The 15,289-nt window shown below is 38.2% G+C and overlaps 3 protein-coding genes across 5 annotated transcripts; 2 read left to right on the plus strand and 1 right to left on the minus strand.

The window, feature by feature from the left end:
- The first annotated feature begins 2,951 nt into the window (after nt 1-2,951).
- On the plus strand, nt 2,952-7,314 carry LOC126610222 (uncharacterized). Of its 2 annotated transcripts, XM_050278221.1 has the most exons (10): nt 2,952-3,161; nt 3,761-3,952; nt 4,842-4,921; nt 5,969-6,028; nt 6,219-6,452; nt 6,522-6,584; nt 6,762-6,830; nt 6,938-6,983; nt 7,077-7,182; nt 7,264-7,314. In XM_050278221.1, exons 1-9 carry the CDS (start codon nt 3,152-3,154, stop codon nt 7,145-7,147), a joined length of 825 nt encoding a protein of 274 aa, XP_050134178.1. In that variant the 5' UTR covers nt 2,952-3,151; the 3' UTR covers nt 7,148-7,182; nt 7,264-7,314. The 2 variants fall into 2 exon arrangements, with proteins under 2 accessions (XP_050134178.1, XP_050134177.1); XM_050278220.1 differs by having other exon boundaries at nt 7,077-7,314.
- A 147-nt stretch (nt 7,315-7,461) lies between these two features.
- On the plus strand, nt 7,462-11,098 carry LOC126610223 (zinc finger CCCH domain-containing protein 39-like). 2 transcript variants are annotated; one of them, XM_050278222.1, is made up of 3 exons: nt 7,462-8,661; nt 8,930-9,594; nt 10,512-11,098. In XM_050278222.1, exons 2-3 carry the CDS (start codon nt 9,045-9,047, stop codon nt 10,772-10,774), a joined length of 813 nt encoding a protein of 270 aa, XP_050134179.1. In that variant the 5' UTR covers nt 7,462-8,661; nt 8,930-9,044; the 3' UTR covers nt 10,775-11,098. The 2 variants fall into 2 exon arrangements, with proteins under 2 accessions (XP_050134179.1, XP_050134181.1); XM_050278224.1 differs by lacking the exon at nt 7,462-8,661 and adding an exon at nt 8,674-8,829.
- Nucleotides 11,099-12,079: 981 nt separating this feature from the next.
- Nucleotides 12,080-14,803, minus strand: LOC126611907 (probable disease resistance protein At5g63020). The gene has a single exon (XM_050280222.1). The coding sequence runs from the start codon at nt 14,801-14,803 to the stop codon at nt 12,080-12,082; it is 2,724 nt and encodes a 907-aa protein (XP_050136179.1).
- Between the last annotated feature and the right edge of the window lie 486 nt (nt 14,804-15,289).

Genomic DNA, 15,289 nt, shown 5'->3' on the forward strand with positions numbered 1-15,289 from the left:
GCTCATGCCTGTTCATCACGCCATGCTTCCTCATGCTAGTCACTTCATGCTAAGCCCAAGTCACATATTCAAGGCTTGTCAAGTGGATTGTGGTGTGGATGTTTATGGAAGGTTATTGGGCCTACATAGAATCAGGGTCATGGAAGACTTTGGGTTGCTTGGGGGCTCGAGGATCCCAGCCCATACCCTTTGCATTTCACGCAGGCAACATTGAGAGAGAACTAGCCTAGTTTACCCATTTCCCTAGCAAGCTAACCCTCTTAGTTAGGACTAAACTAGATTCATGCATTAAATGCATGCTAAGCCCAACAAGTCAGGCTTTTAAGGCTAACTTTCCCATCCCAACTTGCACAGACAACCAACGCGCAAAAGGTATGAGACGCGCTACCAAAAGTAGCGCTTGCAAAATGCCGCCCTGGGAAAGCCGCGCCTCAGGAAGAAGCAGACTGCAAGTCTTAACAGTGCAGCTATCTTACACCAAAAAGGGAATAATAGAAGGGCTAGGGAGAAAGGAAAGGGAAGACCAAACCACAAAGGGAGATTCCTTTGAAGCCCAAAGAAGAGCCATTCACTTACATAAGAAGGGAGAAGCCATTAGAGAAGGAGGAACATAGGATTGGAGGTAACACAGAGAGAAACAAAGAGAATAGAGGGAGAGAGAACCACCCAGGAAATAAGCCCAGAGAGTTCCATTTAGTCCAGAAGCATATTTCAAGCCTTAAGCATCACCATCCATGCAACCCTAGTAATTCCCATAGCCTTCCGTTAATCATCCCAGCCATTAGAAGTCTTACTATCACCCTAGGAAAGCCCAGATTATCCAGCAAAAAATGCCATGCAACCATGCAAATCCCTTCTCTATCATGTTAAACTGATAATCTTCTAACTTCTCCACCAGGTTTCACTGGAGCAAGTCATTATCTTGACCAATAATGCTATCTTCAAGCCATTGATGTTACCAGGGTATTTCCTAAGACAAGCTAACTTTTTCGAGATGTTCCGAACTTGGTACGAATCCTGACCAAGGGAGACAAAATGGCGTTCTCAAAGTCCAAGTCCACATCAACCTAAAAGTCCCCCAACACTGGCCATCCTATATACGTAGCCCACTAAATTTATAATGCATGTCATATGAAACTCTCACCCAAACTCCTAGTATCTTGTTAACCAAACCCACCAATTCTAGTGTTCAATCAACATCCAAACATCCACTTTTTCACTCACCAAGAACACAAACAGACATGAGACACTCGTAACTTTGACCAACAACCTCAATCCCCTTCCTCCTAAGGCGTCAATCCATGAGGGTTTGAAGGAAGCTAAATTAAAAAGAAGAAGTATTCACTAAGACTTCGGAAGGAATAAAACTGTAATGGATTTGGGGAGGAGGGGGAAGGAGCGGAGCTACCATGACTTTAGAACGAAGGAGGGGGACAGTGGGTAAAGTATGATATATGTGTTCTTAATGAGCTAGAAGATGGATGTTTGGATACTAATAAAGAGATTATAGAATGGTTTAATTACTCTCTTCTGCATTTGAGAGAAGATGGATGTTTGGATAATAGTAAAGAGAAGAATTGGTGTGTTTAGTTAGCAACATCATATAAGTTTGGGATGAGAGTTTCGTTTGACAGTGTTATCAATTAGTGGGTGACTTAGGATGGCCAGCAAATTGAGTACCACCAATTAATACCCAAGTATTACCCAACTATTTTGGCCGCCAAATGTTGCATTTGGAGGCAGCAAAGTTGTGATGGCTTCGGGAAGGGGAGGTTATAGAACTGTCATGGATTCGGGGATGAGGGGGATGGGGCGGAGCTGCCATGACTTCAGAAGGAAGGAGAAGGATTGTAGGTAAAGTATGACATATGTGTTCTTAATGAGAGAGAAAATGGATCTTTGGATACTAGTAAAGAAAAGAATTGGTGTGTTTGGTTAGCAAAATCATAAGATTTTGGGATGAGAGTTCCATTTGATAGGTTTTGTAAATTTAGTGGGCCACATAGGATGATCAATGATTTAGATAGTAACTGGCTAGTACCCAACTATGATCTCAAATCCTCACTATGTTTAGAAGTCTTTAGTAAAAAAGATAATTTGTAAAAATTTCACACTACATTTCTTTTAAAGTTTTGTATTTCATATAGAATGATATTCTAATTTAAAGAGAAGCGGGGTTGGATATCAGTTGATCCATGCAATGACCCAATCATAATAATTAGCTATTGAACTTGACATTCATGTGAGTTGAATTTGAACCACTTACAAATGACAAATGAAGAGGAATCCATACCTATTAATATTGAACAAAATTATTCAATCTAGTCCATAAAATATATATATTTTTTATTTCTTTAGATCTTAAAAAGAACTAAACAAATTAAAGAGAGAGTAGCCATGCCCCTTGGATTGGTAAAAGACCTTTCCAATTAGCAGTAGTTGAAAGTTTGTTAAGGCTTCCAAAACTTGTAACATATTTGGAAATAAAAAACAAATGATAATTAATTTATGCACACTCTATTTAATTCGGAAGTCGTGATTGAATAAATTAAATGATTATCAAGAAACATAATCAAAATGTCATAAAATCATCTCTAAAAATTAAACCTTAAATTCTCACTTGCACAAATCACATCTCATTCTTGTAAACATGTCCATCAAAATGAAGATTAAAGAAGAATAAAGAGTCCAACTTAAACTAAAAATCACCAACACTAAAAACAAATCATTTTGTTGGCACACCAAACATATCCATACTTTTTTTTTTGTTTGTTGAAAAACATATCCATACATTTGAAAACAAGAGATTAAAAAAAAAAAAAAAAAAAAAGGCAAAATGTGTTGAGGAAAAACAAGGTTTGGGCTTGGGCCAGTTGGACCCAGCCGCTACTAGTCCAAGTTTCCAGCTGTATGTTTGATAGTGGTTCAACTGGTCCCTCCTCTTCATTTGTCATTTCTTGGAACTTAACGGCCGTGTGTCGCTGTGGCTCGCTCTCATCTCGAAGTCTCAACCCTCTCTTTCTCCGCATCCTTCTCTCTGATTTCTGCTGAGTTTTCACTGACATTTCATCTGGGTTTTTTCTGTGAGGTTTCTGAAACCTTCTAACCATCTTCTTTCATTCTCTGGCCCCCTTCAGGCTCCACCATCTTCATGGCTTCCAGTGAGTCTCTCTGTCTCTTCCCTTTCTCTCTCTTCCGCACACACACAGAACCCTTGATAAATTTATGATTTCAATGTTTATATTGGTTGTTTTTGCTTTTGGGGAAGTGGGGTTTTGGTGATATAATCTATGGATGCTGTTAGAAATTCGGGGATTGGGATTTTTCTGGTTATATCCATGGAAGTTTTTGGCACAGCCATTTTAATGCAACAGTGATTAGTGCTTGTTTGATACATTGCAATCACTTTTCCCTTGAATCTAATTCCGAATTCAATTGGGTCTGGTTTCTTGTGGTGATTGGTAAACGATATGGGACGATAGAAAAGGCGAAGAACTGTTTACTTGGGTCATATATGTTACAAGTGCAGTGCATGAACAGATTCTGTTTGAAATTTAATTTGAGGGTCTTTATTGGATACTGTATTTGTACTGGGATTTTTCATTTCTCATATCAAGCTTGTATGTTCCTTGTGTGATTCGTTTTTTGTTCACTGTACAGAGAAGCATTGATACATTCCGATTGAAAATAAATAAAAGTGAAGGATTTTCTTCTTATTGCTGTATAGTTTTAGTTAATTGTGATATCATTTGTGTGGCAGGTAGCCTAGGGACATTGAATGCTAAAATTACGAACTTGAACTTCGGTAGAGCACGGGTTGGGGTTTTACAGTCATATGGTGTAAGAACTTGGACAGGGAGAAAACCACAGTTGTACTCATGTTTATCGATATCAAGACAGTCATCAGAAAAAGTATTACATGAGCACAGCATTCCATCGTTACAAATCCTGTGTAAGTTCATTTTGTTGATGTAAATTGTTTTCTTTTCATCCCTCAGTAGTTATACATCAAATCTGGAATTTGCTTAGCAGCAGTACTTGAAACATCAAGTTTGTTTGATGTTTATTCAATCAAAAATTACTTCTCAATAACCAATGCATGTGCATAAATATATACATGCCGTTACATGAGAATCCCTGTTTCTTTTAAGCTTAATAAAATTTGTGTTGGTAGCTCATACTGAAGTGAAAATGACATGGAAATTGAGTATTTGAGAGTCTGGATAGATTTACAAGTGCAATTCTATCCACTTTACGAAACGGTTTTCAAAGATAAATAATCCATTGTTCTTAAGTTATGTTTATAGGTACGGTATGGGATTTTAGAATCTTGTATTCCTATTATATTCTTCAATTCAATGTTGATGTGATTAAGTCATATTGGTCATTTTTATATATCCAGTAATCTATGACCAAAACTTTGGGTAGACATTATCTTGGATTTGCAAGGCCAAAACTTATGCAGTTTTTGTTTAGTATTGTGTATCATTCGACGAATATTGTAAGTTTGACCGATTTGTAAATGTTAGACTTTTTAATCTTTTCTTTCCATTTTTTGTTCCGTCATAATTTCCCTATCATTCTTTTTTTTTCTTTTCCCTCTGATCTTGAGCTGTGAAACTTTAGAATCTGTCAATTAGCATAGTAACTGAGTATGCCACTTTATTAGTACAGATAAGTTTAGGGAATGAATATCTAACTGAATATGACATATTTGCAGTATGAGCCTGTAGAAACTCAAAGAATAGAATATTTACACTGTATTGTATCAACATGATAATATCTGTTCCTGTGATGTGTAATCTATTCATAACACCATGCTTTTGTTGATGATGTAATAGCTGCTAAAAGTTTAGAAGAGGTTTCTGAAGAGAGTGGAGATTCTGGTCCGACAAACCAGCTCGTTCAAAATTTTGATGAGGTCAGTTCACTAATAATTTGCAACACTTATTCTATGTCCCATATCTCCCATTGACAGATCTTTATAGATAGTGCAGTTTTGAATGTAGGCATGGTTGTTTCTTAGATTTTTATCTTGGGAGGAATTATGATCCAAGAATTATTATTTCATTGTTATTCTTTCCATGTCTCAAATGGTAAGACAAACGGGAAGAGCAAATGTAAAATCCTTCTTCTCTGGGTATCATCTCGGTTTTAAACTTGAACCTTTTGATCCACCGTGTAAACCTCTGAGTTCTCTGTTTCTAGGTTGTCCTGAAATTGTTATAATCACCTATGTGAAGATCACATCCCTACACTTCAAATTTACTTTGTATCTCATACAACCTCCGAAGGTTTCTTGCTTGTTAGATTTCTCCAACAGTTGCATTTTGATGGACAAGTTTACTTTTTTAGTTTGTGTTGAAAAAAGGGGAGAAAATAGGTTATTGATACTATAACCCACCAGTTGCATGCATTTAATCTTCGTCACTGATTTTGGGAAAAAGGGGAGAAAATAAGTTATTGGTATATCGGAAAATAATGCTTTCTACTTTCTAGTACTTAAATATGAGAAAGAAAAGACAAGTTTCATTCGTAGACTTTGAAAGTATGTAGTTCTAGGTCGGATTATTATGGACCTGGATGGTATTGCATATCCCTATATTTTCACGAAACCTCTCTACTTTTTGTTTCCTAACTACTATCCTAACACGTGAACCCTCTTTTTTTTCAACTTCATATTTGTGGAAATATTGATTCTCTAGTTTCTTCTAAGTTTCTTGTGAAGTACCCTCATAAAATTATCTTCTGTTGAAATTTTACTTTCGTGAGCCACCATGCAATTTTCTAACCATCGCTAGGCCAACAAACTTTTCATCTCCTAAATCATGCAAGAAAATTCGTGGCTTTCATTTTCTTTATAATGAAATTACAGAATTTTGTCTTGACATTTACTCACAAAAACGCATGCATGTCGTCACCACTTTTTGGCGTTTTAAACCTGTACTTTGGTTAATCTTGTTTGTAGGTACAATCTTTGCTCACAGCAATATGTGATACAACTACAGTTGCAGAGGTCAAATTAAAAGTAAGCAAGACCTTTTCTCTATTTGAACTTAATAATTTATATGAATTGGAGATAATCTTGCAACTTAAGAATAAGTTTTCCATTCCGAACCACTCTTCCTTTTTCTTTATGCTTCCTATTAGTATGGGATGTTGCTGTTGATCTTCCATCCGGTTTATTATTAATTCACACATTCAAACCACATAATCAGATTGGTGGATTTCGGTTAAATGTGGTGAGGAAGTTGACTGAAAAAATTTGCACACCACCTCCCCCAAGTCCTGCTGCTGTTAGTGCGAGTGAAAATGCTAAAGCACTTGATTCGAATGGTGTTGTTCCTACACAATCTGTAGCTATCACTAGACAAGAATCGTCTTCGAGGAGTATCCAGACATTGCTAGATAGAGCTGCAGATGATGGCTTGGTGTTAATTCATTCTCCACGAGTAAGAAGCCAAACTACACGCACTTCATCATTTTATTAAATCTGGATACTAAAATAACCAATGGTGCAGGTGGGGTTGTTTAGGAGATCTCGAACCATAAAGGGGAAGCGTGCTCCGCCATCATGTAAAGAGGTAATCTTTTCACACTGATTTGTTAATTTTGACGGAAATAATTGTGGAATTTTGATTTCCTGCTTGCTTAAAGGCAGCAGTGGCAATACTTGGCTACAACCGATATGCTCACTTTATCATATCATTGACAACATGCGTAGACTTTTAAGTGACTTATCCTTCATTTTTACACAACAGAAGCAAATAGTGAAGGAGGGACAAGTGATTTGCTACATAGAACAGCTTGGCGGGGAGCTCCCAATTGAGGTATGTCCCAGATGAGAGACGCAGGGTGTTCGATCTTCTCCTCCCCTCCCAGCTGTTGTCCTTTATCTCTTAACATAGTTTTGAGTTATTCATTTTTTCTTTTGAAGTCTGATGTAGCTGGGGAGGTCATCAGGATACTACAAGAAGATGGTGGTAAGTTTTTATACACTTTAGTTCCTTTCATGCCGGATTTTGTTGATGCTACTGGTATCACGTTATCATGTAATCATCTCTTTTTCTTAACAGATCCCGTTGGATATGGTGATGCTCTCGTTGCGGTTCTCCCCTCATTTCCTGGGATTAAGAAACTTCAATAGGCGATTGGTTGATTACCAGTGTACTGAAAAATAAAGTAAATTTGTTCTCTCTTTCTTTCTTTTTCTTTCTTGGTAAAATTCTGATTTTCTTTTATTTGTTCCGTTTCTACCTTCAGTTTTACGGTTTATAGAAGGGAGTTTTAATGAAACACTTGGCTTAGTATTGATGACGTGGTGCAGCTTTACCTACCATTTATTCCACCGTGACTATTCAAGTTCCTTCTCTGCCAGAATTTCCTCAAGTATCTCGTGTGCCCTTTCTTTTCTTCCCGATGAAGCAGATCATCTACATACAGAGGAAGAGAACTAACACCAAATTTTGTATGTTGGTGATCCGCTTCATTGGTGCGAACTAAAATATCCTCTTGACTTCCTTTCATTATAGAGTTTTAGTTGCGAAAATTCGTTGGTGCTCTTGTCCCATTTCAAAGGCGAGAGGATATTTTTCTAATGTTTTGAGTTCATATTTCTAGAGGTCGCACTTGGTGCGATGGCAAGTGCCTTCGTCCATGAGCGGTAGGTCTCGGGTTCGAGACTTGGGAGCAGCCTCTCCATAAATGGGGGTAAGGCTAGCCGACATTCACCTCTCCCAGACCCTGCGTAAAGCGGGAGCCTTGTGCACTGGGTACGACCTTTTGAGTTCATATTTCTCTGTATTGTAACGATATCAAAGACTTATTGTGAATGCATTTATTTTCTTCTACTAGATTTTGGCTTATAGTCTTTTAGTAGAGTAATACATGTGATTTAGTACTACTAGGCGTATGGGTGGACTACCAGGTTGAGTTTTGCGATGCACACTTGAAGGAAGCGAAAGTGCAACAATTTTTTTTTGGCAATTGGCTGGAATGATCTACATTTGGTTCTAGAAATAATAAAGTTTTAATAATGACGACATATTTATCATATATCGACAACATAACGATACCTGATCTTTTCTCTATCCAAATGTCAAAAAAAAAAAAAAAAAAAAATTATTAAGAAAACCTAGGCTACGCATGATAGCCTTGTACATAGCTCTATCTCCTTTAATATTACTAACTTGAGTGTCATAGTGTCTTTAGCTAGCATCATACTGGTGCCCACCATCTCGAGATTTGCTCACCTTGTATGTTATGTTAGTAATTCGAAAAATGGGAACGTGCTCAAACACATTTTTCCAATCATTAAGTCATGAAAAATGAAACACAACCATCTTATAGTCGTTGAACAAATTTATCAAGTATTTCTGATCATATTATCTTATTAGATCAAACCGTCAAAATAATAATTATATTAAATACATATAAATGTTATAACCAGTCCTTATTTTATTAAATTTGATTAAAATATCATTAACTTAACGATCTTAACTATTTAAAGCTCGTACGAAACAATAATAAAACCACTATTTTAATTTTTAAGTCTCCAACATTCTAATCATTTCAAGCACCAAATATAAACACTGAAATTAGTGGGAATTAAAAATATTCTCATTCATTACAACAAGTAAAGTATAGAAGGCTTAATTAATGGTAACGTAAAAACTGTAACCAACCACTCACTCTTCAGAGTGTAGAAACTATCTGAGCTGATGCGCGAAATGTTCCTCACTCGAATCATAAACCGAGATTTTGCTTAAAATCTTCACTCTGGGACCTCCTCATCTCACTAAATTCTCAAATTTTCATCTGGGTTTTCTTGTTCGTCTGGATTCTGATGCAGTAATTTCAATTTTTTTCAATGTTCAAGCACAATGCGTCTCATTTCTTCACTGACACTCACAAATTTCTTCTGATACAGCATCCGGGTTTTTCGTAAATTTCAGCTCCAACCATTTCCCTATCATAATTTTCTTCTGAGTTCTTGGCGTTTCATCAAACAGTTGGAGTGCAACTTGGTCTAGTTGCATACCAACATGGGTACTCCATTACCTACTCCCCAATTTTTTGCTCAATATCTTGAATCCGGTGACAGCAGGCGTCAGAGGAAACATCAAATTCCTACTGAGGAGAAAGAAATCAAAGCTCAATCTGACATCAACTCCCAAGCTTTCAAGAAACCCAGAACTTCAGAAACCGTATCGAACTCGAATGCGGCCTCAGGACAGAACAAAATGTTGCCTAGCTATTACAAGACCCAACTGTGCCGTAAATTCCAAATGGGTTGTTGCTCTTCTGGGCAGAGATGTTCCTTTGCTCATGGCACCAGTGATCTCCGCAGGACTTTGCGTGATGCGCAAGGAATGGAAACTGAGAAGGGAAACTTGGCCAGGAGGACTTGGAATGGTGATCATGGAAGTTCTAATGGAGTGAGAATATGCAGGTCGTTCTTTAGATGGGGAACATGCAGTTACGGAGACAAATGCCGCTTTCGTCATGTCAATCCTGAAAATATCAGAGATAGTTCGTTCATAAGCATTTCAACTGCTGGTGGTTCTGCTCAATTTGACTGCAAGAAGTCTCTGGGTATGGATTTTGACACTACTTAGTTTAATATGTTCAAATAATGATTTTTTTCAGGTTCAATGTAAATTACAATTTTCGATAGGATACCTGCATTGCATAGCTTTGCTAATTTTTCCTTTTGCTTGTATGTGTGTGTGTGTTGATCGTATGAATGCTTAGATGGTCTACACTTTGTTAGAGTATCGGTTGACTACTCATGTGCTCTAGATTCGTTTAACTTGCACTACAAGAAAAGTTGTCATAAGTAAAACCCAATTGGTTCAGTATCAGAAAATTCTGAAACCACACTCAACCTTTAGAGCTTTTTCTGTTAAGAAGGTATTGAATCACGCCAATAGGTTGGACTGCTGAAGGACTTGAACGTTAGAAGAGGCACCTGGGACATTCATCTAATGAACTAGCTATTTAGATTGCATAATGCTGAATCACTGATTGCAATTTCCTCAGTTCTTATCTCAAAAGGGGCCAGGCTTCTCCGAGTATGAAAGAAAGCAAAAAAGACCAGATCCTTTCCAACTTGATTAATTCAAATTGATATTAGATGTGTATGATTTCATAGTGGCATCATACTTTCTTTTTCGTCTTGCTGCAGATTGGGTATATAGGTTTATACTGAGATTGTTTCTTTCTGTGTCTGGTTGTCTTGGCTTGTAATTAAAGTGGGGCAACTTTTTCATATGCTTTTATAAAAGTTGTGCATTAGTCGTTCATACAATTTAACCACCGTCTTTTTCTATTTAGTTTTACCTGGCATTTCAAAGTGTGGCACAAATTCATCTGTAGCCGTCTCCAATGATAATTGAGAGGAGTTGATGACCCTGTAGAACCGATCATGATTCAAGAATTGCTCACTATTGACGGATGTGCAATGATTTTAAAAGAACAAATTTTGAGATGCATTGTTGTTAATTTTGCAGAACAAAGGAAGCTTTGTGGCTATACTACACCAGAATGTGGAAGTGTGCAGGCTAACAGTTTAACGGCTTATACGAGGGGCAACAATGCATCAAATCATAGGATGGGGATTGCGATTGCTTATAAACAAGGTCAAAGTACGCAGTGCAACTTAGAGTGGAACGAACTTGAGAGATTGAGTCGCATCTATGCTGATTGGATTGAAGATATGCCTCTTCTACATGGCTCATCAAGCAAAGTGGAGTACTACTCGAGTTTAGTATGACATGTGTAAGGGAATAGATTAGTTATCTATAGATACAAGAAGCTTCTTGTAATTTCCTCTAACACCTTCCTTTTGTTAAGTGAGTGTGGGATTGACTTCGATTGCGACCCGTAGTCTAGTAAGAGGAGATGCTTCATACCCAAGAGCCTACAACGCCAGATTTTAAATATCTTGATTTTCCGTATCTCTATTGTGTAGGGATTTTAGCCGTTATCTTCCGAATTTTATGCACATGGTTATTGTAAAGACATATTTTCAGTTTACAAGATACGGTGTGGCACTCACATGAATGTAACTAGCAAAAATTAGTTTGGCTAGTGTGAACTATGTCAAATCTTATTTTCAAGTGCAGATAACCTCAGAAAATTCTCCTTTGGCTATTTGTGTTCTTGGTTCTCACACATGTGCGTCTGTTTGCATGCATGAATTTGCAATCTTCTCGCAAACTAAAACTGTGGCGACACAACAGGGACTTAAACCCCTGTCGTGTTTGGGCCCAAGATGGCCCCTTATGGATATCTTTGGTTTCAGATTTAGTACAAGAGGTCTTAATCTTTACATGCAGAAACAGTAAAAGAAATAGAGACTTATTTTTGGATTTGATGAACATCAGAATGTACATCGGTAGGCCAGTAGCCATGCTATTTGTAACAGGTATTCCATGTTCGTCTTTGGAACTGGCGCTGGTAAAGCTCCAGACGAATTTCTGTCTTTACACTTTTGATGACCTGCACTCGAACTCCCCACCTCTAGGACGGAAAGAATCACTCAAATGTTGTAGATATATCATCTCTGAAGAATATGAAACATGTTCATATCCTTCATATTGTGGAATATCCTAATTTGGACGAATTTGAAATGTTTTGTGCAGAACGAGCATGTAAGGATCCTCGGATGTCAATGATGACGAATCACGTGTGCTTCCTTGGCCTTCAGTTTGTACAAGATGCCGAAATCTTGGGAGAAAAATGTCCAGCGCTGAAGAAGCTGCCACTTAAAGAGGACTGAAGCATTCTACGTCACTTGGCCAACAATGGTGACCAGAGAGTCTGCTGTGAATTGTATAAAAGTAGTAGGATACATGATTTTCTTAGAGCCCAATGTGAGGTTCAACAATAACAATATACACAAAGCTCAAAATATATAGGAGCGTAGAGTGAAGTAAAAGAATCACAGAGAATGGAATTTCGAGGTTTTGAATATCCAAACAACAGCACAATATGGAATATATTATGGCATGCACCTGTATACAAGTAGAATCGTCCTCCTTGTTCTTACGTAAGGCCCTCTCGCTTTCTCACATAATTAACCATGTCTGAAGCAGGGAAGAAAAACATTTTGAGCATCTTCGTCCTCCCACTCTAAGAAAGACCACCATGCTTCATGTCCTCTGATTACAATATTGCTCCCCTCAGCACTTGCGGAGTTGAGTGGAAGCTTTCTCAGCACTGGACATGCAACTACCTTGATTTCTTTCAGGTATGGAAAGGGCAGGGGACTATCATGTATGCTACTCAGCCGTGGAAGCATACTCAAAATCAGAATGGTAAGTTTTCCAAAAGGGTTCAGTTCTTGTACCACATTTCCAACTCCACCCAGTCTTTCCAAATCGATTATTTTCTCAATATCATTGCAGGCATCTACACGTAAATGGCTGAGATTCGGAGCAAAAATGAGCCAAGTCATGTCCGTGAGATTTGGGCATCGTGATACTTCTATGAACTGAAGGCAAAGGAAGCAATTTTGTTTTATCATCATTAAATCCCAGGGATCGTTAGGTGCTCGTCCTGCCCAATCAACTTCCAATTGTTTCCAATTAGGAGTATCCCGAATATAAAGGGTATCAAGATGTTTCATATCCACCAAAGACGATATGTCTAGAAAGCTTGCTTCGTTCTTGCCATCCGAGAGCTGTAGAGTCCGAATGCGGGTCACCAATTTGTAGAATCCGATCAGTTTTTGCAAAAAAGAGCTACTCCGTACGCTCAAAGTCAAAACGTCAAGGTATTCCAAATCCTGCATTTCCTCCATCAGGGCTCCTTCACCGTCAACAAGAATTCTATCTGACGAACTACATGCTAGCATCCTCAAAACTTTTAGCATTGGAAAACTTGATATTATATTTTGTGGTACAAAATCAAGCTGATCCGTATGCTCCAAATCCAAATATTTTAGCCTCACACAAGCCTTTAATTCAATTGGCAGCTCTCTTACACCAGTTCTTGACAAATTTAGGTGTTGTAACGAAATCAGGTTGGAAATGCCAGATGGCAATTTGGTTATGTTCAGATTTTCAGACAAATCCAGAACTCGCAGAGTAGGCATATGATCAAAAAAGCCATCAGCAATCATATTCAAAGGACCTTTTCCACCTCTAAGAAATAAGGTCAACAGATTTGGAGATTTTGGTGTTTCAACTAGGCTTTTAAAATGACTACCAACCAATGATACCCTTTTAGCGTTCTTCCATTTCTTCACATGTGGTGTTCCCTGGAGACCTGCATGCACGAGGATACTCTCGTTTTCTTTCCCGCAGTCACAAGCTAACCACAATGCCATGTCACGAATTACGTCATGCATTTTTACAAAATTTCCTTCTTCTTCCAACAAACATGCAGAAAGGAGCGTTCCTATGATATGGTAAGTCTCATTTTTCGCTACATCTACGTTAACATACTCTTCAAACATGTCCTCACACATCCAAAAATATAATAAATCATCTTTACTCATCCGGAAATCTTCCGGAAATAGAGCACAATATAAGAAGCATGATTTGATTGTCTCACTGGGCAGATTATCGTAACTAAATTTTAAAAGAGGAAATACCTTGTCTCCCATAGTGGAAAACTCTGAGGCAGATTCCTTTAGAACCCGAATTGCATGATTCCATTCGTGGGGTGTTTTCTTGCACGTCATGGCTTGACCAACTGTAATCGATGCAAGTGGCAAACCGTCACACTCATTTGCCACGACTTGCGCAAGTGCGGGGATATCTGGATGACTTTGAAGAGTTTCTTTGCCCACCTTCTCCTGAAACAAGGTCCATGCTTGGTTCGGCATTAAACACCTGACTTTAATCTTTATTTGAGCATCCATACAACTACATATATGCTCCAAGCGAGTCGTGAATATTATCTTCGACTTCTTCGACTTCTTATTGTCAGCTGTATCAGGAATCGCTGGATTAGGAATCCCAACTTTAATCATTTCAATCGGCTCCCATAAATCATCCAACAATAGCACAAATATCTTCTCACTCAAGAACTTGAAGATGTGTTGAGCTTTTTCATGCGGCTCTTTATGCTTCCATTTGTCATTAACAATCCCAAGCTTTTCACCAATCTTATCTTGGAGGATTTCAAGTTTGTGGTCTTTTGAGACCACGATCCAAAGCACAAGATCAAAATGGTAAGAAGTACTAAAGGCCAAATCGTTATGGATTTTGGTAAGGAGGGTGGTCTTGCCCACCCCTCCCATTCCATATAACCCGATTGTTCCCACCTGTTCATCTTCAACATGTCTCCAGACCTGTTCAAACATCGACTCCATCCCCACTGTTGGTTCAGTAGGCATTTCATAGACTACACCTACCGGTAAGCTTTCTGTTACCACCTCTTCAAAGCTTCCCTTGCTTTTCAAGGCATCCACTTCCACCAACATTTTAAACACTTTTTTTCCGTACTTGTAGCTGGGAAAGTAGTTCTTGGAGCAGTAAACTCCGCTACATGATTTCTGAATTTCTCGATCTGCACAATTTTTAACTTCTCTGACTCGTGTCTCAAGAGTTTCCGCCTTTTTAATCCACAGTTGTACCTGGTCCAAGCGCATCATGGATGTCTGAAGCTCGGAAACCTCAACCCTTCTCACGAGATCATTCTTTAAAGCGATCAGTTCTTGCGATGATCGATCCAGAGCTTCAAGGTTTACTCCGAGCTTGCCGATGTAGTTTGCTTGTTGACTAAGGAAACCCCAGCAGCAGAAGTTAGCCGTGTGATCGCAAGGTATGGAGACTGAGAACATGTTCCCCATGGCTTGCAGGAATACTGAAAAATGAAAAGATAACTTTTGTTTGGGAGAGGAATTAGGTAAGTGTTTTGTAAACAAGATGATATGTGGAATGAATTATTTTAATGCCAGTACGTGTACGTTGTGTTAGTCGGGCTGACCAGAAACTTTAATGTCACTTTAATCAGAAGACCCAACAGTTCACTCTTAACTTCCAGATAGACTTTTTAGGATTCATGTTGTGAATTGAGTTCTGGTATCAACAAGGAAATTTCAGAAGACCCAACAATTCACTCTTGACTTCCAGATAGACTTTTTAGGATTCATGTTGTGAATTGAGTTCTGGTATCAACAAGGAAATTTCAGAAGACCCAACAATTCACTCTTGACTTCCAGATAGACTTTTTAGGATTCATGTTGTGAATTGAGTTCTGGTATGAGTTCTGGTATCAACAAGGAAATTTCAGAAGACCCAACAATTCACTCTTGACTTCCAGATAGACTTTTTAG

Source organism: Malus sylvestris, chromosome 17 (assembly GCF_916048215.2).
Source record: "Malus sylvestris chromosome 17, drMalSylv7.2, whole genome shotgun sequence".
NCBI lineage: Eukaryota > Viridiplantae > Streptophyta > Magnoliopsida > Rosales > Rosaceae > Malus > Malus sylvestris.

Bases quoted from the DNA above. Each gene is read 5' to 3' on its own strand.
- LOC126611907 (XM_050280222.1), bottom strand. From the start codon at position 14,803: ATGGGGAACATGTTCTCAGTCTCCATACCTTGCGATCACACGGCTAAC.
- LOC126610222 (XM_050278220.1), top strand. The intron at 3,953-4,841 runs GTAAGTTCATTT...ATGATGTAATAG, and splicing joins TCCATCGTTACAAATCCTGT to CTGCTAAAAGTTTAGAAGAG. The intron at 6,984-7,076 runs GTAAGTTTTTAT...TTTTCTTAACAG, and splicing joins GATACTACAAGAAGATGGTG to ATCCCGTTGGATATGGTGAT.
- LOC126610223 (XM_050278222.1), top strand. From the start codon at position 9,045: ATGGGTACTCCATTACCTACTCCCCAATTTTTTGCTCAATATCTTGAA. The intron at 9,595-10,511 runs GTATGGATTTTG...TTAATTTTGCAG, and splicing joins TGACTGCAAGAAGTCTCTGG to AACAAAGGAAGCTTTGTGGC.